The sequence below is a fragment of the Suricata suricatta genome, chromosome 10 (genome assembly GCF_006229205.1).
Source record: "Suricata suricatta isolate VVHF042 chromosome 10, meerkat_22Aug2017_6uvM2_HiC, whole genome shotgun sequence".
In the NCBI taxonomy this organism is placed as follows: Eukaryota; Metazoa; Chordata; class Mammalia; order Carnivora; family Herpestidae; genus Suricata; species Suricata suricatta.
The window spans coordinates 78925347-78949277 of record NC_043709.1 but is presented as its reverse complement, the minus strand read 5'-3'; the positions used below and the strand labels follow the sequence as shown (position 1 = coordinate 78949277).

Here is a 23931-nt window from a genome sequence, read left to right as displayed (position 1 = left end):
CCATAATCACCCTTCTAGGAAAATCCCTGCTATCCTTTGTCTTCCATTAGCCTACAGTTCCCCTCGGTCCCTCAGGGATTCTGCCTCTCAGGGTCCTGGGGGGTCAGGTTACCCTCCAGAGGAGAAAATTTCCTCCTTTTGATGGTGGGTACAATCCCTGTGATTTCTGCCAATAAATGAGAGTTATGTTTCATAGGGATCCTTTCTTATAGCTTTTCATATGAGCTTCCTAGAACCTGCTTCATGCCTCTCTGCCTCCTTTCTATTTCCTTTCACCATTCTTTTTCTCACTGCCTCAGTACTCTAACACTTAATTCCTCTGCCCTCTGCTAACACTTGCCTATCTGGCTGGAAGGAAACTCCCCTTTGCATATACAGCTGGTGGTGGGGTACGTTGTTTCAACCTTTAGGGAAGCAATTGGGGAATATTTTTCTAAATCCTTAAAAATGCATATACACCTTGACCCAATCTCTTTCCCTTTAAGCAAAGTGTAAGTAAGTAATAGAGATGTACTGAAAATTACTAAGCAAAGCTATTCTTTACTATAGTATTTATATTAAAAAATTAGAAATGACCTAATTGTCAACAACAGGAAAAGAATAAAACAAATATCAAATTTAGAAATGGAAATAAATATAACAAAACATTAGCAGTGGTTTTGTCTGGATATATCTGGGGTATCTCTGGTCATCGGCAGAGTACCAGTCATTTCTATTTCATTTTTTTCTCCTTTTCCATTTTTTGTGCATATACATGATCAGAAAGAGGTTACAAAAATGAAGGTTCCCATTTTCCTAGCCTGGCGCTTTTATACTGCTCTATAATAGTCCCATTCAAGGATTTAAAATACATATTTGTGGGCTCAGACAACCCTCAGATTAGCCAGAGAAGTCCTAAAGAACAGCCACACACACGGACTTTGCTCTATATTTCTGAACAGAGAAACCTGAAGGCTTACGTTGGGCTCCCTTCCAAAACAATGGCCAGTTTTGGAAGGAGAGGGGTGAAGGTCAAACTCCCTGAAATACGCCTGCTATCAGTGTATCAGCACAGGGGATGTAGTCACCATCCTGCTCTGAAAGCCCTCTTGTTGCCATCATTGTCCCTGCAGTGCTGGAGAAACGGCTCTTAGGAAGCTAAGTGACAGGATGTCTCTGCAGATGAAGACAGTTGGAAAGGAACAACAGTTTGCTGAGGGAAACAATGGCTTTCTTCAAAATACGGATGTGGTTGAAGGTGCAATGCAGAAGTAAGTGAGGGCTGAGCTCTCAGGAACAGCCTCTGTCTGGAGATTTCGTTGGGACAGTAGGATGCAAACAATGAGATTTTCAAGTTCAAGGGTGGGGTTGACATTCTTCTCTACCATTCTTCTCATTTTGACCTCATGAATATTCATTGGGAGAGACTAAAAAGGGACCTACGGTCATAAACCTGGTGGACATCAGTTGAATGGAATTGGTCAAGGCTTTAATCTAAAGTTACAAAAATACTTTGTTTTGTGCTTTTATTATCTTCACATGCAAAATATATAAACCATTTACAATACTTTCTAGAGTAGAAAAAGCACAAAATACTCAGGTAAGTATACATATGCATTTGTTAATACATGATAAAAATGCGTTCTACTATAAACCAACGGTTAAAAACCTTTTTGAATAAGAAGAAATTTGTTAAGGTAAAAGATTTTCCAGGATCCTCATGTGTTAAAAAGCCTATTATGATATCAAAGATGTTTTTATATGCATTTACAACTTATTAATCACAGTAGTATATGCCTTTGGAAACTTTGAGCAGTATTTATTTATGGAGCAATATTTGTTCAATCTATAGAAATGTTTATAGTTTCCAGGACCCCTTTCTATGTAGGGTGGGTGTAAAGTACACCCCACCTCAAGGTTCAAACCCCCAGACTGGAAGTTGCAGCCATAGACCTCCATCACAATGTATATGTGATATGTGTATATGTATATGTATATATACACACATATGCACCCCAAAAATACCAGTAATCTAGGAAATGGGCAAAGGATATCAATACACTTACCAGAGAACAGGAAATACAAATGGGTTTTATACATATAGGCAAAGACGCTCAACCTCACAAATAAAAAAAGATTAAAACTAAAACAAGATATCAGTTTAAGCATAGGGGATTGGCAAAGATGAAAAACTTTAATAATACTTGATTGTAGAAAAGGAGGGGCACTTTATCATTTTTGTTGGATGTGTAAATGGACTCAACCTCTTTAAGGCATAGCTTGGTAAAATTTATCAAAATGTAAAGTATATGTATCTACTGACACAGCAATTCTATTTTCAAGGTTATTTAATAGATATATTTGTACATTTAGATACACATCGGCTCATAGATGAGTCGGGATTTTCGCTGCAACACTGTGGTAGCAATTAACTAGAAGTAATCTATATACATACACGTTAATGAAGAACTGATTAGCAAATTGGTGTATGGCCCCACAGTGTAGTACCACATAACCATTTTAAAACAGGGCAGCTCCTGAGGTACCTGTGTGGCTCAGTCAGTTCACGTCTGACTTTGGCTCAAGTCATAATCTGCCGGTTCTTGAGTTCAAGCCCGATGTTGGGCTCTGTGCTGACGGCTCGGAGCCTAGAGCCTGCTTCAGATTCTGTGTTTCCCTCTCTTTGCCCCTTCCTTACTTGCACCCTCTCTCTCCTTCTCTCTCTCTCTTAAAAATAAATAAGCATTAAAAAATTAAAAATCAAACAATAAAATGAAGCAGTTCTGTATACTAATATGAAATGGACTTCAAAAGGTTGTTAAAAAAGAAATATAAGGTACAGAATAATATGTATAATATCCTCTCATGTATATTTATAAAGGCATATATATCTACATAAGCATAGCTTGTTTTTGCATGGAATCTCTGTGGAAGCAGAAAAAAGAAACTAGTAAATGTTGTGGGGCAGATATCAGGCAGCTGGAGATCACAAACTTACTCCATTCTGCATGGTCTTTTGAACCAAGCGACACTTTTCAACTCTCCTTTTTTAAAAAGAGTATCTATTATTTGTTTATTTTACACACACGTTTGCATGCACGCAGGTACACAGCTGTAACGGCTTTGGAATTTGCAATCTCACTGTTCAGTCACTCATTGACTCAGTCAGCAAATACCCATCCCGCCTCTCTGTTCCTGTTTTGTGCAGTATGCCATGGTATACATTGTTCACTCAGTACTCCTTGGAGCCGGGAAAGACTGCAGTGTTCTCCCTCTAGAGATGGTCAGGACGGGCCTAACCCATAAACCTAAAACATGATAACAGCATCTGTTTTGATTATGTGGCTTGCAGTTTGCTAAGGGAATTTACCAAAATGGACCGCATATTGGACAGATCAGATGTTGAGAACAACATTTTCTCTGAAAAGCCTCAAACTGCCTTTCATCATGAGACAGCGACTACAAAATGGGTAAGGGGGAGATGTAAGTGGCACAGTGGGTGAAGAGAGGAACTTCGTGTCTCAAATCTCAAGGCGCAAGGAAAGATCTGAGGGTTTCCCCCATAGTAGGTGCAGGGGTTCAGAACTTGAGACCAGGAGGGAGAGAGTGTGTCCTCTGAGGGCTGCCGTTATCATGTGAAGGGCTTGCTAACCTTTCCACGCAAAAATGCAAAAATGCTTGTGCATTCTATGTTACTTTTGTCCTTGGGATTTGTGAAATAACCATAACATTTTCCACCCTAGAGTAAATTGCCATGTGTAATATCACCTCCTGCTCACAGACTGTCTCCCAACAGGAAACACCAGAGACATCTATTTACTCTTAATTCAGTTTGAACATCTCCGTCTTTGAAATTCAGTCACCCAGCTGATATTGAATGGAGGAAATTCCAACGATGCCGAGATTGTCCTGGGAAGGGTTTATGTTTTCACTACCATCTAGATCAAAGCAGGGGCGTGGTGGAGATAGACCTAGTGTATTATCAATGAGCAAATCTCTCCATAGATTCCCCCAGGCCATTGCCCTTCGGTTTCAACCAGTCAGAAAGAAGGCTAGAGTGAGAATGTCCACTCCCAGGCTTATGCACCCCCCACCCCCACCACCCAGAGGGCTCAGGATTCATCTCTTTGTCTACTCCTCCTTCCAATATATTTTGCATTCAGGTCCGCTACTTCTGTAAATCCATAGAAGGAAAAATCCCAAAAGAATACTGTAAGCTGGACTTTACCTTTGAGGACTCTTCAGCAAGTAAACATAGAAACAAAGAAATAGAAGGGGATAGAAGGCATGAGGGACTGGAGTTAGAAGTTGGAGAATAGATATAATGAGATAGACAAGAAGCAAAAGGAAAGACAGACAGCTAGCCAGCCAGCCAGACACCTTTTATGGAAAAAAAGAATAATAGGTATTGAATTAGAAGGGGAGACTTATGAAAGGCTGAGGATGAGAAAAGGAAATTGGGAAATTGAGGTGTGAAGCTCCATGGTCTTAGGGAACACATGAATTGAAGGTATTATTTTATAAATAGTATCATCTGATTTTTTTTTTTGAGGGGGGCCTTGTCCTTGGACTCCAGGCAAGAGCTGTTACCATTAGACTCACTGCATCCTGTCAGTCAGTGAACATCCCTTATTGACTCAGTATAGAATAAGTCTAATTAGAGAATAAAATTATTCACTATGTAAGAGCTTACCAAATAGTCCACATTCTCAGGGTATAAGGCAAAAAAACTATTTCTTACAAACTTCAAATCAGAGTATTCTGTTCACAAAGGCTTTTACAAAATTTTTGTCTATATGCCTTTATGTCAACTTATCTATAGGGAAAGTTCTGTAACTATATAAAAAGAAATCACATTCAGTTACATAATTAACATAAGTGTTAATAAATTAGGATCTTTGCCAATAAAAAGGCAAATATATGACTTCTTTAGGAAGAAGCAGTTTTCTCTTATTCCCTGAAAGCAAACCCACAAGGTCTTTATTTTGCATAATTTTACATTTTTTATGAGACCATGAGATTGAAAGATTCAGAAAAAGGACAGGGTTAACAGAAGGTTTTAAAAAATCAGTTGGTTTAAGTAAGAGAATAGACTTTAACCAGACTACCAAAATTGCCATATCGAACCAGCAAAGCCCCAAAATATTTAGAAACAAATATTTTGCTCCAGTGTCACATTTTCCAATCTGTGGCACTGCTATGTATAATGCTGATTTTGGATGTCAGGTGAGTGGGCACACTTTCCTATTTCCTGCTTTTGTCTGTGTCTCTCACAAGCAGAATGTATTTGCCTACTTCCGAAGTCTATTTATTTATTCATTTTTTGTAACTGGAAGTTTGTACCTCTCCATCCCCTTCACCCACTTTGTTCCTCCCCTCTGGCAACTGCCAGGTTTTTCTCTGTATTTATAAATCCGTTTCTGTTTTGCTTTTTTAGTTTCCATATATAAGTGACATCATATGGTATTTGTCTTTGTCTGACTTATCTCACTTGACATAATGCCCTCTAGGTCCATCCATGTTTCACAAATGGTAAAATCTCATTCTTTTCTTTGGTTAAATAACATTCCATTGTGTGTGTGTGTGTATGTATGTGTGTGTGTGTATATATATATATATATATATATATATATATATACACATATATACATATATATGTGTACACACACATGTGAATATACATATACACACCTATATGTGTATATATTAATATATGTGAAATATATGTGTATATATGTATGTGCAGATATGAAACGTATGTATATATAATGTATATATATATATACACACACATACATATACACATGTACCACATGTTTATCCATTCGTCTGTTGATGGAGACTTAAGTTGCTTCCATATCCTGGGCATTGTAAATAATGCTGCAGTGAACATAGGAAGTCTATTTGTTTTGAAACCACATATTGAGCATCCACTGTGTTCTAGGCACTGTAAAGTGTTGAGAACATGTCTATTACTCTCTCTCTAAAATCCTTTCCCCTCAGTGAGCTCACACATTAGTAGGGACTCGGACAAGAAAATGACTATGCATGATTATTCCACGCCGGAAGTAGCAGATGTGCTACAAATTATGTGCAAAGCAGGTGCTGTACAGGCAGATGACCGGAAATATGAAAACTGAGTTTTGAAGGATGAACTGCATGGAAGAAAACCATTTCAGAAAGAATGGACAGTACATGCAAAGACAAAGGGGCTAAAGAGAACTTGTGTTCTGAGAGAGGAAGGGTGGAAGAAGAGGCATGATGAGCAGGCAAGCAGGCAGGACACTCAGGAGGGGGAGATAACACAGGAGGCAGGCTGGAAGCCAGGGCGCCAGTAGGAGTCAGGAAGGGATGAGGACCAATGCAAGGCACTGACGGGCAGCCATGAAGATTGAGAGAAAAGGACACAGGTTTGAAAGATAGGTGCTTTTGGGGTTCAACACCTAGTGGATATGACGTAAGTAATGAAGAAGGAAACGAATATCTCCCATGAAAACTCAAGGACTTCTTCCAGGGTTCCTGCAAAGGCATCCGGATGAATAAGAAAAACATATGTAAGGATAGGAACCTGGACAAGATAGAGGGGAAATACAATGAATTCAATTTTTACTTGCTGGGTTTGAGGTGTCTATGGAACACCCAAACAGAGGCATATGAGCTTTTCAAAGAGCTGCACATAAATGGAAAGTAATGCCCTCAGGCTTTGTATTTCATGCAAGCACACTTTTAGTCTGTCATTAACACACACACACACACACACACACACACACACACCCCTCTTTATTCAATTCTGAAGCTTCTAAAAAATATTTTATTTCTACTTCTTGGCTTTTGACTTTTTTGTAGTGTATCAACCTTTACAGTAAACTGATTGATGAAAACAAGAAATGTCGTTGTAGGTTTTTTTGTACATGGACAGGACCCTGGAGATGATCTGGTCCAATTTTGTTCTTCCAGAACAGGAAACTGAGCTTTAGTGTGATTAGGTGGTCAACCGCCACAGACAGGAGTAGAGCAAAGCTTAGAACTCAGGTCCTCCATACCCAATGAAGTGTTCTTCCTCCACATCAGTGCTGCTGCTGCCTTTGAATACCTTGGCAAAAGATTACATAGAAAGAAAGCTGTGAATGTTTTTATTCACAAAGAAGTAGCTAAGATATGGAGTTATATACTCATTGGGAAATCTAGCCTGTTTCTCCATCTGTAAATGTGATAATAATCCTTACCTCACTGGCAAGGGGCCACTGGGTTGTGGAAGTGACAGTGATAGGGACGAGATACTTAATGTGAATCCAAGGACTAGATATGATGAAATAGTCATGGTCTTGGAATCAGAATACCTACTTCAAATTCTAGCCCACCTAGTTACTGGCCATATGTATTAGTTTTCAAAGGCTGCTGTAACAAATTACCACAAATTTCATGACTTAAAACAACACAAAATGTATCTCTCATAGTTCCAGAGCCCAGAAGTGTGAAATCAAGAGATCAGTAAAGGCGTGCTCCCTCTGAAGTCTCCACAGGAGAATTCTTCCTGGCCTCTTCCAGCTTTTGGAGCCTCTAGGCATTCCTTGGTCTGTGGCTACTCTGTTTTCTCATGACCTCTTCCTGTCTGTGGGTATTTTCTGTCTCTCGTTAGGACGTTTGTCATTGGATTTGGGCCTAGGTAACTCAAGATAATCTCATCTTAAGATCCTTAACTGAATTATATCTGCAAAGACTCTTTTCCAAATAAGGTCACATTCTTAGTATCAGGACATGGACATTTCTTTTTGGAGAGATCACTTAATTCACTATACCATATGACCTTGGACTAATCACTGATATGAATTCCCTAGGAGATTTCAACACCTGACTTTATCCACTCAGGTCTATTATGGGAATTAAAAGAAAGGGTGCACATGAAAGAAGTTTGTAAAGAGTTATGTGAATGTCAGTGAGAACTATTTCATAATGTAGTTACTAAAGAAGAGAAATGTTCAAAGATAAATGATTGTTAATTGTGTGCATGAACAGAAGTGAAATACCAGAAAATGCCTTAAATGTTTTTGTAGAACAAGGCAAAGAATAAAGAAACAAAAACACAAAATGTGTGGGTCAGACCGAAAGAGTAGGCTTCTGCCCCTTATTACTCCTTATTATGAAAATTTTTTAAATAAAATGAAAACTTAAAGAAGTATACAAGGATCAATCATATTATCCCATTTAGATTTCAAAAAGGTTACCTTTTGTCACATTTGCTTTATCTTTTCATTTTATTTTAGAGAGAGAAAGAGTGCAAGCAGGAAAGAGGGAGGAGGGGGAGAGAGAGAGGGAGAATCCCAAGCAGGCTCCACTCTCAGTGCAGAGCCCGAAGCAGGGGCTTGATCCTACAACCCTGGGATCATGATCTCAGCCAAAATCAAGAGTCAGATGCTCAACTGACAGAGCAGACACTCCTGCTTTATCTTTATATATGGAAATAGAAGTTTTTTGATCCTTTTAAAAGTAGGTCAAAGACAGCATAAGACTTTATCCTTGTTTATTTCAGTCAGCAGCTCTAAAAATAAAGGTTTTCTTCTGCATAACCAAGATTCCATCTTCACATCAGGAAAATAGCAAGAATTCCATGATATAACCTAATATCCTCAAATCTCTGAACATTGTGGTTTTTTCAATTGTCCCTCAAATGTCCTTATTTTTATTCATTTTTTCTTTCTTTCTTTCTTTCTTTCTTTCTTTCTTTCTTTCTTTCTTTCTTTCTTTCTTTCTTTCTTTCATTCATCTGTTCATTTTTGGTGCCCAAACCTAGAAAATTCCCATTCTTTTAAAATCAGCATCTAAACAAGAGCTACGCAATGCATTCAGTGTTACTATCTCTTTAGACTCTCTTAACATAAAACAGTCCCATCCCCTTTTATTTTTCCCTGACATTAACTTTTTTGGAAACCAGTATGTTGAGTGGAGTGCTGGAGTACATGGTCAGGTGGAATTCTGTTACTCGTCAGCACTGAGAAGGGCTCTGCATGTGGATCCTGACGGTCTCTGTGTCCCTGCCCCACCTTCCTCTGTCAATGGAACAAGAGGGCACCTCTGGGTATTTTATAAATGTATCAGAAGCCTCCAGCCTCAAAGAGAGCTATGTGCTTGTCCCTAGAGAAAGGGGCAGGAGTAAGCTAAGGAGGCCATCACCTCTTGTGATAAGCCTTTTTTTCTGCTTTGCTTCTTTCATAACCTTTATCAGAATGTGTCAGAGCTTGAGGCTGAGCACCACCAGGACCTGCAAAATGGACAGGACGAGCAAGGAACAAATCAGCTTCAACATGAGGATCCTCAAGTGTCCACATCTCTGCAGTTTTCAGAGGAGAACATCCCTGAACTGTAAGCCTTGACACACGCCAGAGGGATTTTTAATAATACTTTGTGGGTATCATCCTATATAAGTCAGTCAGAGAAAGACAAATATCATATGGTTTCACTCTTATGTCTAATTTAAGAAACAGTCAAATGAACAAATGAACAAAGAAAAAGACAAACAGGGGAGCCTGGGTGGCTTAGTTTGCTGGGCTTTTGACTTAGGCTCAGGTCAGGATTCCCCAGTTCATGAGTTCAAGCCCTGCACAAGTCTTGCTACCCTCAGGCATGCAGCCCACTCTGAATCCTCTGTCCCTCTCTCCCTCTGCCCCTCCCCCACGGCACTCTCTCTCTCAAAAATAAAATATTTTTTAAAAAGACTTTTAAGAACAGAGAATCAACTGGTAGTTGCCAGAAGACAGGTGGGGGGCTGGGAGGATGGATAAAATAGACAAAGGAGATTAAAGTGGACACTGACTGTGATGAGCACTGAGGAATGTATAAAATCCTTGTGTTGTTACGTCGTACACTTGAAACTAATCTAACACTGTGTGTTAATCATTACTTCAGTTTAAAAAAGAATATTTTGTGGGGAAGAAAATGACATTTAGCAGAGAACTTAGGGAAAGGCTGGAAGATTTAAAATCCATGCATGCCTTAAGCGTTAAGCACTCACGTGCACAAGGAACTACCTACACAATCCAGTAAGAACGCAGAGTAAGGACATTTCTAGAGACATAGGCAGAGCCATGGGGTTCTCTTTGCAACATCTCCTTTAGAGCCTGGAATTAATACATAACTCATCACTCTCAGATAATTCTGTAGATATGAAAAGTGTTATAATTATCAATAGAAATGTATTGTTAAGGCCTTGGAGAACCTTTCCCTGTTGCATACCTCTCTTCTTCCAACAGGATGCAATCACTATCCTAACATTCATTAGGGTAGTGTAATACTTAACATTCATCCCATGCAGGGAAATTAAAAATGTACCGATCTTTTTTTGTACTAAATGTAAATGCATTTTATTTCCTCCAGCCTTATGAAGATCTACTAAAATGGCTATCAGATAAATGTTCAAACTCCTTTCTGGAGGCCTAACTGCCTGCCTGGCCCATTCCGGTGTCAGGAAATGAATCAGCATACCAACTTGCCATTCAAAGGAAGAAGTTTTCTACCTTAAAACTGATCATAGTAATATTTCTGCAGGAGTCAGGAGAACATGTTCCTCAAGCTAAACCACTGGAATACACAGATGGGTCTACAAGTGACAGAACTTGAAGCTGATCACATAGACTGGATGGAGAAAATTAACAATATTATGCAAAAAGTAAACCTAAGAGAAAACACAGTGAAGAGGTAATTTAAAATTTTCTTCTTTTCTTTTAATTTTTTTAATGTTGAGAGACAGAGAGAGACAGCATGAACAGGGGAGGGTCAGGGAGAGAAGGATATATAGAATCCAAAGCAGGCTCCAGGCTCTGAGCTAGCTGTCAGCACAGAACCTGATGTGGGGCTCGAACCCACGAACCGTAAAATCATCACCTGAGCTGAAGCCGGACGCTTAACTGACTAAGCCACCCAGGCACCCCTAAGATTTTTTCCTATTGTATATTTATTTTTGAAAGACAGATGGAGTATGAGTGGGGGAGGGGCAGAGAGAGAGGGAGACACAGAATGCAAAGCAGGCTCCAAGCTCTGAGCTGTCAGCACAGAGCCCAATGTGGGGCTTGAACCCACGAACAGGAGATCATGACTTGAGCCAAAGTTGTATGCTTAACTGACTGAGCCACTCAGGAGCCCCTCACAGTGAAAAGGTAACCTTAGGGTGCTGGGTTTGGTCAGAAAATAGTGAAAATTTGGGGCACCTGGGTGGCTTAGTCGGTTAAGGCTTCGGCTTCGGCTCAGGTCAGATCTCACGTTCGTGGGTTCGAGGCCCGCGTTGGGCTCTGTGCTGACAGCTAGCTCAGAGCCTGGAGCCTGCTTCAGATTCTGTGTCTCCTTCTCTCTCTGCCCCTCCCCCTCTCATCCTCTGTCTCTCTCTGTATCAAAAATAAATAAAACATTAAAAAAAAAAAGAAAGAAAATAGTGAAAATTTTCATAGCTTCAGAAACTCTGGCTTTAAGGTAGCAACATCTTTTAGAAAGTCTTCAGAATAAGAAGTGCCAACTCTTACATCTAGAAGTCTATGCCACAAAATCAAAGCCTATGTCAAAGTTATCTGCATCTTTGCTCTCTCTTTTCTCAAGGAAAGAACTTCTCTCATAGGCTCTTTTTGGGGGGGGAGGTGTGGTAACAGACACCAAAGGGAGGTCTTTAAGTCCCTAATAGCCAGCTTTAGCCAGTGTTGTCCAAAGGGATCCAAATAGCATGACATGAAAAAATATATATTAAAAAGTATACTTGTTAATGCATATCTGAATTTAAGTGGAAAGTTTTAAGCTGGAGCAGAAATGATAAGAGCAATTGTTATTTATCTAGTCACTGGTATAAAGAGAATGGGCTTTAGAGTCAAAGGTGCTCCTTCCATCAGTGTTACACAGGCTACAGATCTATCACATCTTTTAGATTTATGCCTAAGTATTTCATGCTTTTGGTGCCATTATAAGTGGTACTTAAAAATTTTCAATGTCTCCAACTAATTGAAAGGATATAGAGATACAATTGGTTTCTGTATATTGGTCTTGTGTCTTGTGACCTTGCTACCTCATTTATTAACCCCAGTAAATTTGTAGATTATTTGGGATTTTTCACAAAGAAAATCACGTCATCTGCAAATAGAGCTTTATAGCTTCCTTTTCAATCTGCATGCCTTTTACTTCCTTTTTCTACTTTATTTTTTCTTTAACTTTCAAAAAATGTTCATTTATTTTTGAGAGAGAGAGAGAGAGAGAGAGAGAGCGAGCATGAGTAGGGGAGGGGCAGAGAAAGAGAGGGAGGCACAGAATCTGAAGCAGGCTGCAGGCTTTGAGTGGTCAGCACAGAGCCTGATGCGGGGCTTAAACATGACAATGACGAGATCATGACCTAGGCCGAAGTCAGACGCTTAACCATGAGCCACACAGGTGACCCTTTTGCTACTTTATTGTATTGGCTAGAACTTCTAGTATAATGCTGAATAGGAGGAATGACAACAGACACTGGACATACTTACCTTGTTCTCTATCCCACAGAAAAAGCATGAGGTGTGATGTTAGCCGTTTTGTTGGTTTTGTTTTGCTTTGTTTTGTTTTTGAGACTGAGAAAGTGTTTTCTATTCTTAGTTTACTGAGGTGCTTTTAAAGTCAGGAACGGTACCAAAATTTTCCAATAGTTTTTGATGTATCTATGAATGATCATGTTATTTGTTTTTTGTTTGATAATAGTCTCCTGATATGGCAAATTTTAACGACTGATTTTTGGATGCTGAACCAGCCTTGAATTGCCAGAATAAACCCTACTTGGTCACAATATGTTATTCTTTTTATATATTGTTGGGTTCTGTTTACTAAAATAGAATTTTTGAATGCATATGAATGACAGATACTGACCTGTGTTTCTCTTTCTTGTAATGTGTTAGTATCAAAAAAACTTGCCTTATAGAAAAAACTGGGATATTTTCTCTCAGTTCTATTTTCTGGATGGATTTGTGTAGAACTGGCATAATTTCTTCCTTAAATGTTTGATTGAGGGGCACCTGGGTGGCTCAGTTGGTTAAGCGTCCAACTTTGGCTCAGGTCATGATCTCACAGCTTGTGAGTTCAAGCCCCACATCGGGCTCTGTGCTGACTGCTCAGAGCCTGAAGCCTGCTTCTGAATCTATGTCTCTCTCTCTCTCTCTCTCTCTGCCCCTCCCCCACTCATGCTCTGTCTCTCTCTGTCTCTCTGTCTCAGTCTCTCTTTCTCTCTCAAAATTAAACAAAAACATTAAAAAATTTTTTTCAAATGTTTGATTGAATTTACCAGTGAAGCCATATTGCCTGGATATTTCATCACAGTAAACTTTTTAACTACAAATTTAATTTCTTTAATGACAGACAGGGCTATTCAGGCTACTGAGCTCTCCAGTATATATTAGTGGTAGATTGTATCTTTCAAGGAATTTGCCCATTTCATGTTCCAAATGGTAACATCTTATCCAACTCTAGTATACCATCACCACCAAGAAATTGACCTTGGGACTATAAACAGAGCTTATTCAGATTCCACCAGTTATATGTATTCTCATTTGTGTGTGTGAGTGTGTGCATAGTTCCGTGCAATTTTATCATATGGGTAGCTACCACCACACCAAGATTCTCAGTGGTACCATTGCACAAGACTCCTTTAGAGCCACAGCTATGCCCTCCCAACCACCCCTAACACCCAGCAATGACAGATCATTTCCACGTGTTTATAATGATGTTATTTCATAAACATTATATACATCAAATCATGCACTATATGTTTTTTTCACTCAACATAAAATTTTTAAGGATCATCCAAGTTGTTGCCTGTATGAATAGCTCCTTTCTTTTTGTTGCTTAGTAGTATTCCATGGTATGGAGAGAGAGACAGAGACAGAGAGGAGAGAGAGAGTTAGGTTAACTGTTCACTCATCAAAGGACAAGTGTGTAATTGCTAGCTTTGGACTATTATGAATAAAGCTATTTTGGACAATCGTGTACAGCTTCCTGTGTGAAAGTAAGTGTTTATTTCTCTGGAATAATTGCCCAGGAAAGAAATCGCTGGGTCATATGGTAAGTCCGCTTTTAGTTTTGACAGGAACCGCCAAGCTCTTTTCTGGAGTGGCTGTCCATTTTATATCCCCACCACCAACGTACAAAGGACCCAATGTCTCCAGATCCTCACTAGCATTTGGCCTTACCACTATTGGGCATCACGGCCATTCTGATAAATTGGTAGTACTATGTCACTGTGGCCTTGATTTGAATTTCTCTCACGGCTAATGATGCTAGGCATCCTTTCATGTGTTTATTTGCCATCTGTGTATCTCCTTAGGGAAATGCCTGTGCATCTGTTTTGTTCATTTCTTCATTGGCTACTTTGCTTCTTTTTTAATTTTTTTATGTCTTTTATTTATTTTTGAGAGACAGAGAGGGACAGTGTGAGCAGGGGAGAGTCAGAGAGAGAGGGAGACACAGAATCTGAAGCAGGCTCCAGGCTCTGAGCTAGCCATCAGCACAGAGCCCAATGCGGGGCTCAAACCCATGAACTGTGAGATCATGACCTGAGCTGAAGCCTGCCACTCAACCGACTGAGCCACGCAGGCGCCCCTACTTTGCCTCTTTAATGTTGAGTGTTAAGAAGTTTTCACATATGCTACATGTAAGACCTTTGCCAGGTATATGACAAGCAAATCCACTTAACAGAGTCTTTGGCCAAACAAAAGCTTTAAATTTTGATGAGGCCCAGTTTATCAGTGTTCTCTCTTATAGGCAGTATTATTGGTGTCAAGTCGAGGAAATCTTTGCCTAGTCCTAAGTCCGAAAGATTTTTTGTGTTTTTTTTTCTAGAAATTTAGGTAAGCTTCCATTTTAATCATTTAAATTTTCTGCTCCTGTATCCAGTTATGTCTTACACTTCTTTACTACTGTCTCGATTATTTCACGTTGTTTTCTTTGTTGCATTGCATTTGTGACATCCATTCCAACACAACCGCTGCCCAAGATCCTCTTAGGTAAGAATAGGATTTCATCCTGAAAGATCAAAAAAGATTGTCTATTCGGTGATTTTTCTTAATCCATGTGACTTAGTCCATCTCTTGGTCTGTTTGCAGCTTATTGAATGAGGTGATGTCTCTGGAGAGCCATATTGAAAAGCTGGAGTCACAAAAAGACTTTGACCCTGATAAGGGGGCAAATATTGAGGTATGCTGGAGGTTTCAAAGAGACAAACTGGGAGGTTGTGGGGACAGAATCCAAAGCAGGGTCCAGGCTCTGTGCTGATAGCATAGAGCCTGGAATGGGGCTTGAACCCAAAGACTTGAGACCATGATCTGAGCCGAAGCTGGATGCTCAACTGACTGAGCCAGCAGGTGCCCCTAGAAAGGCTGGACTTTTGAATTCTACACAGACACTCAGTTAGATAGGCTTACATGTGGATGCCATGTTAAGACAATGAGCAGCATCTGAAGGGAGGACTTGCATCCCAGCCCCTAACAGTTCAGAGAAGACACCCGGGAATTGAATGTTTGTGAGTAACTGCATCCTTAAAATGAAAGATATATTTGTGTTCATCTTTGATGCCTTCATGAAAAGTTCTTGTGTTGGTTTTCATAATCTCCAGTTTTTCTATTGTTTTCTGCCTTGCATTTCTTAGAGACTTTTTTCTGAGAAAAGTTTAATCTCCCCATTTTAAAGAGTCATAGAATGTTAAAAAGCAGTAACCAACTTTGGATAAGAATCAGACCTCAGAGCCCTGGCTTATAGTATTTCTAAACTTGATGCCTTTGAAAAAAATTCTCTAAGAAAGGAAAAAAATCTGTGTCTAGCTACTTCCTTTTATTGAAATCACCAGCCTCTGCTTTAGCTTAAACCAAAAAGCTTGCATTTAAGTGGATTTTGGAGGAAATAAAGAGGAAATGGCTCTCTTATTGTAGGAAGGTAATGTTTACTTAGACCCCTCACATATTAAAAGCCATCTACAGATCAGCATAGATTTAAAGCCAGGGAATAAAAAATTACTTTTAGGCATGATTTAGTTCAAAACTTTAGGGGCGCCTGGGTGACTCAGTTGGTTGAGGGGCTGACTTCAGCTCAGGTCATGATCTCATGGTTTGTGGGTTTGAGCCCCGCATCAGGCTCTGTGCTGACAGCTCAGAGCCTGGAGCCTGTCTTCAGATTCCGTGTCTCCCTCTCTCTCTGCCCCTCCCCTACTCATGCTCTGTTTCTCTCTGTCTCATAATAAATAAACATTTAAAAATAACGTTAAAGCAGAATCTCACTTAAAGCTAATTGAAAACTCAAGAGTTTTTTTCACTATCCTTGGGCTTTGAAAATCGCAAACTATGAGAAATGGGAATGGGACAAGGGCCAAGAAATACTCTGCCTTGGGAAATTTCCTCCAAAGTCAGCTGTGACTTTCAGCAGGAGGCAGGGATAGGGTGGGATGTGATGAGAAAGATAGAAGAGAACAGAAATAAATGAAAGTGAAATTTAAAAAACACACCAACAGAGGCTTGGGATAATATGAAAAAGGAAGGCATGACAAATACATTGGGAGATTCTCTATAGAGGAGACGCATAGTTTGCTGTGCGCACACACACACGCACACTCAAATGCACACACACAGCCATGACTTAAAAACCATAAACGCCTCAACTATCCACCAACTAATATGTGGATGAACTGCAGCACATGTGCTGTGATAGAAAACTACTTAGCAATATAAAGAGCTGGCCTTGTTACTCATTCAACAGCATGAACAAATCTCAAACACATTATGCTGAGTGAAGGAAGCCAGATCCAGAGACTTCTACATAGTTCATGATTCCATCTGCATCACATTCTGAAAAAGGCAAACCTATAGGAACAGAAAAGAGACTTGTGGTTGCTGGGTTGTGTGGGGAAAAGGAGAAGGGAATTGATAAAGTGGCACAAGGAAATGTGAGGTGTGATGAAAATATTCAGTATCTTGTGCCAATGATTATATCAAAATTCATAGAACAGTAGACTTTCATTTCATTTTAAATATGTACTTTTTGTTTTATATATATATTTTGAGAGAGCACGTGCACAAGAGAGTGAGCACGAGTGGGGGAGGGGCAGAGAGAGAGGGAGGGAGAATCGCAAGCAGGCTCCACACTGATAGTGATAGTGTGGAGCCTGATGCAGGGCTTGATCTCACAAACCATAAGATCATGACCTGAGCTGAATTCAAGAGTCATATGCTTAACTGACTGAGACACCCAGGCGCACCCATGAACTATACACTTTTATTTTTTTATTTTAAAGTGTATTTATTTATTTTGAAAGTGAGAGAACATGAGCAGGGTGGAAGCATTGGAGGGAGAAAGAGAGAGGGAGAGAGAGAGAGAGAGAGAGAGAATTCCAAGCAGGCTCCATGCTGTCAACATAGAGTCTGACTTGGGGCCTGAACACATAAATGGTAAGATCATGACCTGAGCTGAAACCACAGGTCAGTCTGTTAAGCAACCCAGGCACCCCTGTACGCTTTTAAAAAGTGAGTTTTGCTCTATGTAAACTACACCCCAATGCATGTGACTTTTAAAAATGGATGCTAGGGGGTGGGGGGGACCTGAGGGTCTCAGTTGTTAAGTGACAGAATTCGTCTTGGGTACTGATCTCACAGTTCATAGGTTTGAGCCCCACATCAAGTTCTATGCTGATGGCACGGAGCCTGCTTGGGATTCTCTTTCACTCTTTCTCTCTTTCTCTCTCTTTCTGTCTCTCTCTCTGTCACTTGCACTTTCTTTCTCTCAAAAATAAAGAAACCTAAAACAATAATCATTTAAAATAAATAAAGAAAAATAAAAATGGATGCAAGCTCTGTCCTCAATAAGTCTAAATAGTGATAGGAAAAGCTGCATAAAAACAATTGCAGTCATACAAAGAATAAGAAACTTGAAATATAATTACCACAGAAGCAAAGTCAATAGGAATGGCTATAGGTATACTCTGGTGATGAGGAAGTGAAGATTGTTAGAAATATAGAAACAGCGATCAAGCAAAGTGTGGGCAAATTAAAGGAGAAATACGTTAATAAAATTAAAATAATATCACATGTATTGGCTCATTTATGTCTAATGAAGAACTGGAATGGCTCAGAAAGGCATGAAAGCGGGAGGAGGGAAAGATTGGTAAAATCACTTAAAACACACACACAGACACACAGACACACAGACACACAGACACACACACACACACACACACACACACAGTAGAAACGAATTTAAAGACATTACAGTGAAGAAAGGACTTTGGGGTAGCCTTTGGGTGTTGCTTGATATTTAACCCCTAAATCCATGAAACTTTCTGAAATCTCCATATCAACATCTACACTTCCAATCTGAGATTGACTCCTATCTGTTCTTGATCTCCTGAGAGATCTTATCTCCTATTTTATCTCAGATAAGTATTGTGCAAAGATATTTACTATATAAATAAACCAGGATACCAGCTAAAATGTGATTGCAATATCACAGCTCCTTTCTAAACAAGAAAGTCACACAATTCAGAGGTTGGTGATGAATGAGTCTGGTATATTAAAAAAAGGGGGGGTGTAGATTATACATTCTTTAGAAGCTGTTTGAAGGTAAATGCTCATTCCACATATCTAATCAGCACAGTGCCTACCTAGCCCAAGGGCCACTTACATAGGATGTGGCCAACTTGATCTTGTTGATTTGACTTAATGTTGATTTTGGAGATCAGCACTCAGAGCAATACTGAAAAAACAGTTGCTACTAAGTCTCAAGCTTTTTGATCATGAATGAGCTTTCTTCCAAAAATCATCTTCATTTTGTTTTAATTCTACACATAATTCATTATAACTTGATTTATGTCCTTTTGTTTTCAAGGAGAAGATCATGGAAATTAAAAAGCAACTAGAAGAAATGGATAACAAATGTGTCCAGGTAATGATAAAATGGCATTACAATTAAGGAAGAAAAACAGTTCTTCAAGGCAATCTCAAATTTAGAGAATTTTAGTGAATGAAAGCCAGAATTCAATGAAAGATAGACTCAGCATTTTAGACCCTAGCAGGGAATTGTCCTGTAATCTTTACCCTCATGTTCACAGGAGAAAAGCGTAACTCAAAAACATGACTTGATTTGCCCACATTTCCAGATGAAAAGACCCGTCTTGTTCTTGCTCTCCCATTAGAAAAAAAAGCATATGTTTTTTTTTCTAACAAAAGTAATGCAGGCTTATTTTAATAATTAAAACGTAGAACTATTTCATATAACAAATGAAAACTAGGAGCACATGGGTGGTTCAGTCGGTTAAGCGTCCAACTTTGGCTCAGGACATGACCTTGTGGTTTGTGAGTTGAGCCTGTTTCAGATTCTGTGTCTCCTTCTCTCTCTCTCTCTCTCTGCCCCTCCCTGGCTCATACTCTGTCTCTTTCTCTCTTTCTCTCTCTCTCAAAAGTAAATAAACATTTTTTTTAAAAATGGAAGATAATCCTAATCCCTCAAAAATAAACCCAATCAACATTTTAGCATATTTATGTTCTTCCAAATTTTTCTACACATGTATCTACATGTTGTTGCAATTTTAATTGGATCATGTTATATATAGTTTTGCCACTTGGCTGTTTTTCACTTAACATTTTTCTTTAGCAACTTTCTATGCCACTACATGTCATTTTTACCTTTTCACTGTTTATACAATGCAGGATTTGGTTTTGGGATTTATAAAATGTATTTCATTGGATATTTGGGGTTTTATAATAAATGTTTGCTATTATAAGCTTTGCCTCAGAAATCTGTATCTTTGCCTGCTTTTGCCAAGTACTTGTTTAAGAAGATTTCCTAGAAATGGCACCGTTAGCACCCGTCTTTCTTAAATCCCAGAACACCGTTCTTCTTACTGTAGCTCTGCCTTTCAAAGTCTCCTGCAAATCTATTTAGAATGATTAACTAAAAATCTTTTAGGGGCGCCTGGGTGGCTTAGTTGGTTGAGCGTCTGACTTTGGCTCAGGTCATGATCTCACAGTTCGTGGGTTCGAGCCCCATGTTGAGCTCTGTGCTGATAGCTCAGAGCCTGGAGCCTGCTTCAGATTCTGTGTGTCTCTCTCTCTCTGACCCTTCCCTGCTCGTGCTGTCTCTGTCTCTCAAAAATAAATAAGAAACATTAAAAAAAAAAGCCTTTTAAAGAGTTATTTACTCCTGACATATGTATGTTAAGGATTCATGTCTTAGAAGGTTTGCTTTCAGCCTCTTTTATAAAAAAAATTTTGGGGGGATGCCTGGGTGGCTCAGTTGGTTAAGCATCCGGCTTCAGCTCAGGTCATGATCTCACGGTTCATGGGTTCAAGTCCTGCATCAGGCTCTGTGCTGACAGCTAGCATGGAACCTGCTTCAGAAACTATATCTCCCTCTCTCTCTGACCCTCCCCTGCTCATACTGTCTCTCTCTGACTCTCAAAAATAAATAAAAAACATTTAAAAATTTTAAAAAATATTTATTTATTTTTGAGAGACAGACCATGAGCAGGGAAAGGGGCAGAGAGAGGGAAACACAGAATCCAAAACAGGCTCCAGGAACTGAGCTGTCAGCACAGAGCCCAAAGTGGGGTTCGAACCTAAACTGTGAGATCATGACCTAAGCCAAAGTTGGATGCTTAACCGACTGAGCAACCTAGAAGCCCCACTTTCCGCCTGTCTCTTGAACTGATAGGAACCAACCAAAACCATACACTGTGTCTACCTGACAACCTGTAGCAGACAGGAAGAGGAATCAGACATTTTTTGTGGACAGCAATGTTTATCATGATTATACTATGATTATACTATGAACTTGCTGTAAGAGAAAGGATCTTATTGAATAAAAAGTAAGTTTCAAAGAAGCTGCTGTCTGTGGTGTCAAAATGAGTGATGTTTTGTGGTATAAACCAGACAAATATAATTTCCATTTCACCCAGAATTGTGCGTGTCCTTTCAGGAAGATGCTTATAATGAAGCTCATGAATTAAAGGAGAAACTCATTGCAAGAATAAAGGTAAGATTGCACAGTTATGCAAGTTCAAATAATGATAAAATCAAATATAGGGACGATTCTTTCCTTAGAAGTTGAGATTGTGCCACATACTTTTCTCTTTCTCTTTCCTTATCACTTTTTTCTCCCTTTCCTGGGCTTCTTTGGGCCAACAGGTTTGGTGTCCTCCCCAGATCTCACAGCCCTGTGCTGCTTCTCCATTTCCTCCATTTGGAGCCTATCCTACATTTCGACAAATTATGTATTCTTCAAGGCTCAGCTCAGATGTCATCTAGTCCTCCAGACCTCCCCTAACCTCCTAACCTCCCCTAGCCAGAAAAATGCCTCCATATCTGAACCTTTCCTACAGGATCTTGAGGTAGATGTGAATGAGTGAAAGAAACAATCAATGACTGAGTCAACCTGTCACTTGTTCAGAGATGCCTAATTGTCCCACCTCTAGAGTAGATGTCCCACCAACAAACCATGGCTACTCTATGTCATCACCTTATTTATTTTCTCTTTAGCATGTATCATAGTCTGCAATGTCTTATCTAACTTAGTGGTTTATTGCTCGTCTCCCAGCTCCTATAAACATGCATACAATTCCTTATCCATTTGGTTTACAAATGCACATGCAATAGAATGCACATTCCTTATCTATTTTGTTAACCACAGAATCCTAGAATAATGTCTGGTAGGAGTCACTTAATATGTTTTGCATAGATGAACAAATTGAACAGATGAATTCAACACAAGGATAATTATCTTCCTACATTAATGACCCAGTGGTTAAAAATTAGCATGTAGGTTTCCTTTAATTTTCTACTATGATGCTACCTTATTTTGTGAATGTGTAAGTCTCTTTCCATTAAGTGGGTGTGCACCTGCCAATGATTTCCTCATATGAATCCTGTGTGATTAGCAGTGTGGGCTCCTGAGGTGTTCTGGTGGAAAAGCACTCTGCCTCATCTACAATAAGACTAGCAGAACTCTAAAATCATTGTTTTATATGATAGCGATTGCTTTTTTTTTTTTACAGAACTTTTACAAAAATATGACTCTGCTGAATACAAAGCTGGGGACGTACCAAATGCAAGAAGGGAAAACAGACTCTCAGAGTCCTGAAAAAGTGGGTATGGAAGGAAGAGAGCCTCTGCATCCTCAGGCTCTATCCTCCCTTTTAATGGAGAACGCACCTTCCAGCACTACAATGTGGTAAGTCAGAGAAAGGGGCCTTTGGAGCTGGACAAAGGTCCCCAAACATATGAACCATAGTATGATGTGTTGCAAGGATTGACTAAAAATTTGTTTTATCTTCATTTATAAATTATTTATTCTTGTTCCTCAAAAGTCTCTTTGCTTATTGGAGTTGTAGTGTTTTTTGTATTATTTTTAGACATGGATATATTGCATTAGAACTAAAGATACAGATAGATATATGTTTCTTTATTATTGCTTTAGGTAACTATGTATGTATACATCTTAAGACAGTGTCTGCAAGGTATGATGTAGCCACCTCCACCAAAAGAACATACCTGCTAGGCAGATTTGAAAACTTTTGTTCATTGGACAAGATGCTTCTCCCTTGTATGGTATTAAAGACATACATACTAGCAAATTTTGCCTCTTTGGAACCCTTTCTGAAGATGCCATACCATCATATAGACCTGGAGCAGTAACCTTCTCTAAGAAAACTTCTCTGATTCTTTATCCCCAACTACCAATCCAAGTTGAATGTTCAGCAACCCCTCTTGTGAATACACTGTACCTTGTACATAATCCTGACATAGAACCCACAGTATGTTATTGCAATTACATTATTTTATTTTATTATTTTAAAATGTTTATCTATTTATTTTGAGAGGGAGTGAGAGAGAGAAAGAGAGCATGAGTGTGACAGGGGCAGAGAGAGAGAGAGAGAGAGAGAGAGAGAGAGAGAGAAAGAGAGAGAGAAAATCCCAAACAGGTTCCATGCTGTCATTGCAGAGCCTGATGCGGGGCTCATTAAATCTGTCTATTTCTAGTAATCCACGAGCTGAAGTCAGGGATTTTAGTCATTTTGAGACATGAAATATAAAGCATCTTCACCATACTTAACAGATATTAAATTACTAAGTAAGTGAGGAGTGATGTCAATGAAAATCGTGGAGTAAAGACCTCAAAAAATTTCCTGCTCCATAAAATCAATGAGAGAGATTGAAAAAAATAGTCAGAATCAACTTTCTCAGAGTCATGGAAATTAAGGGTTTAGTATCCAGAATATATAAGGAATTCTTACAACTCAATAACAAAAAGAGAAACAACCCATTATCTTAAATGAGCAATAGACTTGAATAGACATTTCTTCAAATAAGATATACAAATGGCCAACAAGCACATGAAAAGATATTCAACACCATCAGTCATTAGAGAAAGGCAAATCAAAATCATGTTATACCACTTTATATCTCTAAGATAACTATAATTAAAAGAACAGGCAACAACAAGTATTGGAGAGGATATGGAGAAATTAGAACCCTCAGACATTGCTAATGGGATTGCAAAATGGTGCAGTCACTTTGGAAAACAATTTGGCTATTTCTGAAAATGTTCAATTAAGAGCTATCATCTGATTCACTCCTAGATATGCACCCAGAAGAACTGAAAATATATGTCCATATGGAAACCTGTAACAGATGTTCATAGCAGCATTATTCATAATAGCTAAAAAGTAGAAACAATACAAATATCCATTAACTGATGAATAGGTAAACATAATGTACCAAATCCATTCAATAAAGTATTTTTCATCCACAAAAAAGAACAAAGTACTAACACATGCTACAACATTGATGACCCTTGAAAACATTAAGCTAAGTGGAAGAAGTCAGACCCAAAAGGCCACATATAATATGATTCCATTTCTGTGAAATGTTCAACATAGGAAAATCCATGTAGGCAGGAAGTAAATGAATAGTAGTCAGGCTTTAGAGT

The 23931-nt window shown here is 39.0% G+C and overlaps 1 protein-coding gene across 1 annotated transcript in view; it reads left to right on the top strand.

Annotated features, from left to right (window-relative positions):
- SMCO2 (single-pass membrane protein with coiled-coil domains 2) overlaps positions 1–23931 on the top strand; it is a 29528-nt gene that overhangs the window by 3620 nt on the left and 1977 nt on the right. Inside the window, exons 3-10 of the mRNA XM_029955521.1 lie at positions 1113–1250; positions 3332–3449; positions 9203–9339; positions 10522–10671; positions 15072–15162; positions 18835–18891; positions 20923–20979; positions 21998–22173. Coding sequence (XP_029811381.1) covers positions 1113–1250; positions 3332–3449; positions 9203–9339; positions 10522–10671; positions 15072–15162; positions 18835–18891; positions 20923–20979; positions 21998–22173 — 924 coding nt within the window. The remainder of the gene's footprint in view (positions 1–1112; positions 1251–3331; positions 3450–9202; positions 9340–10521; positions 10672–15071; positions 15163–18834; positions 18892–20922; positions 20980–21997; positions 22174–23931) is intronic.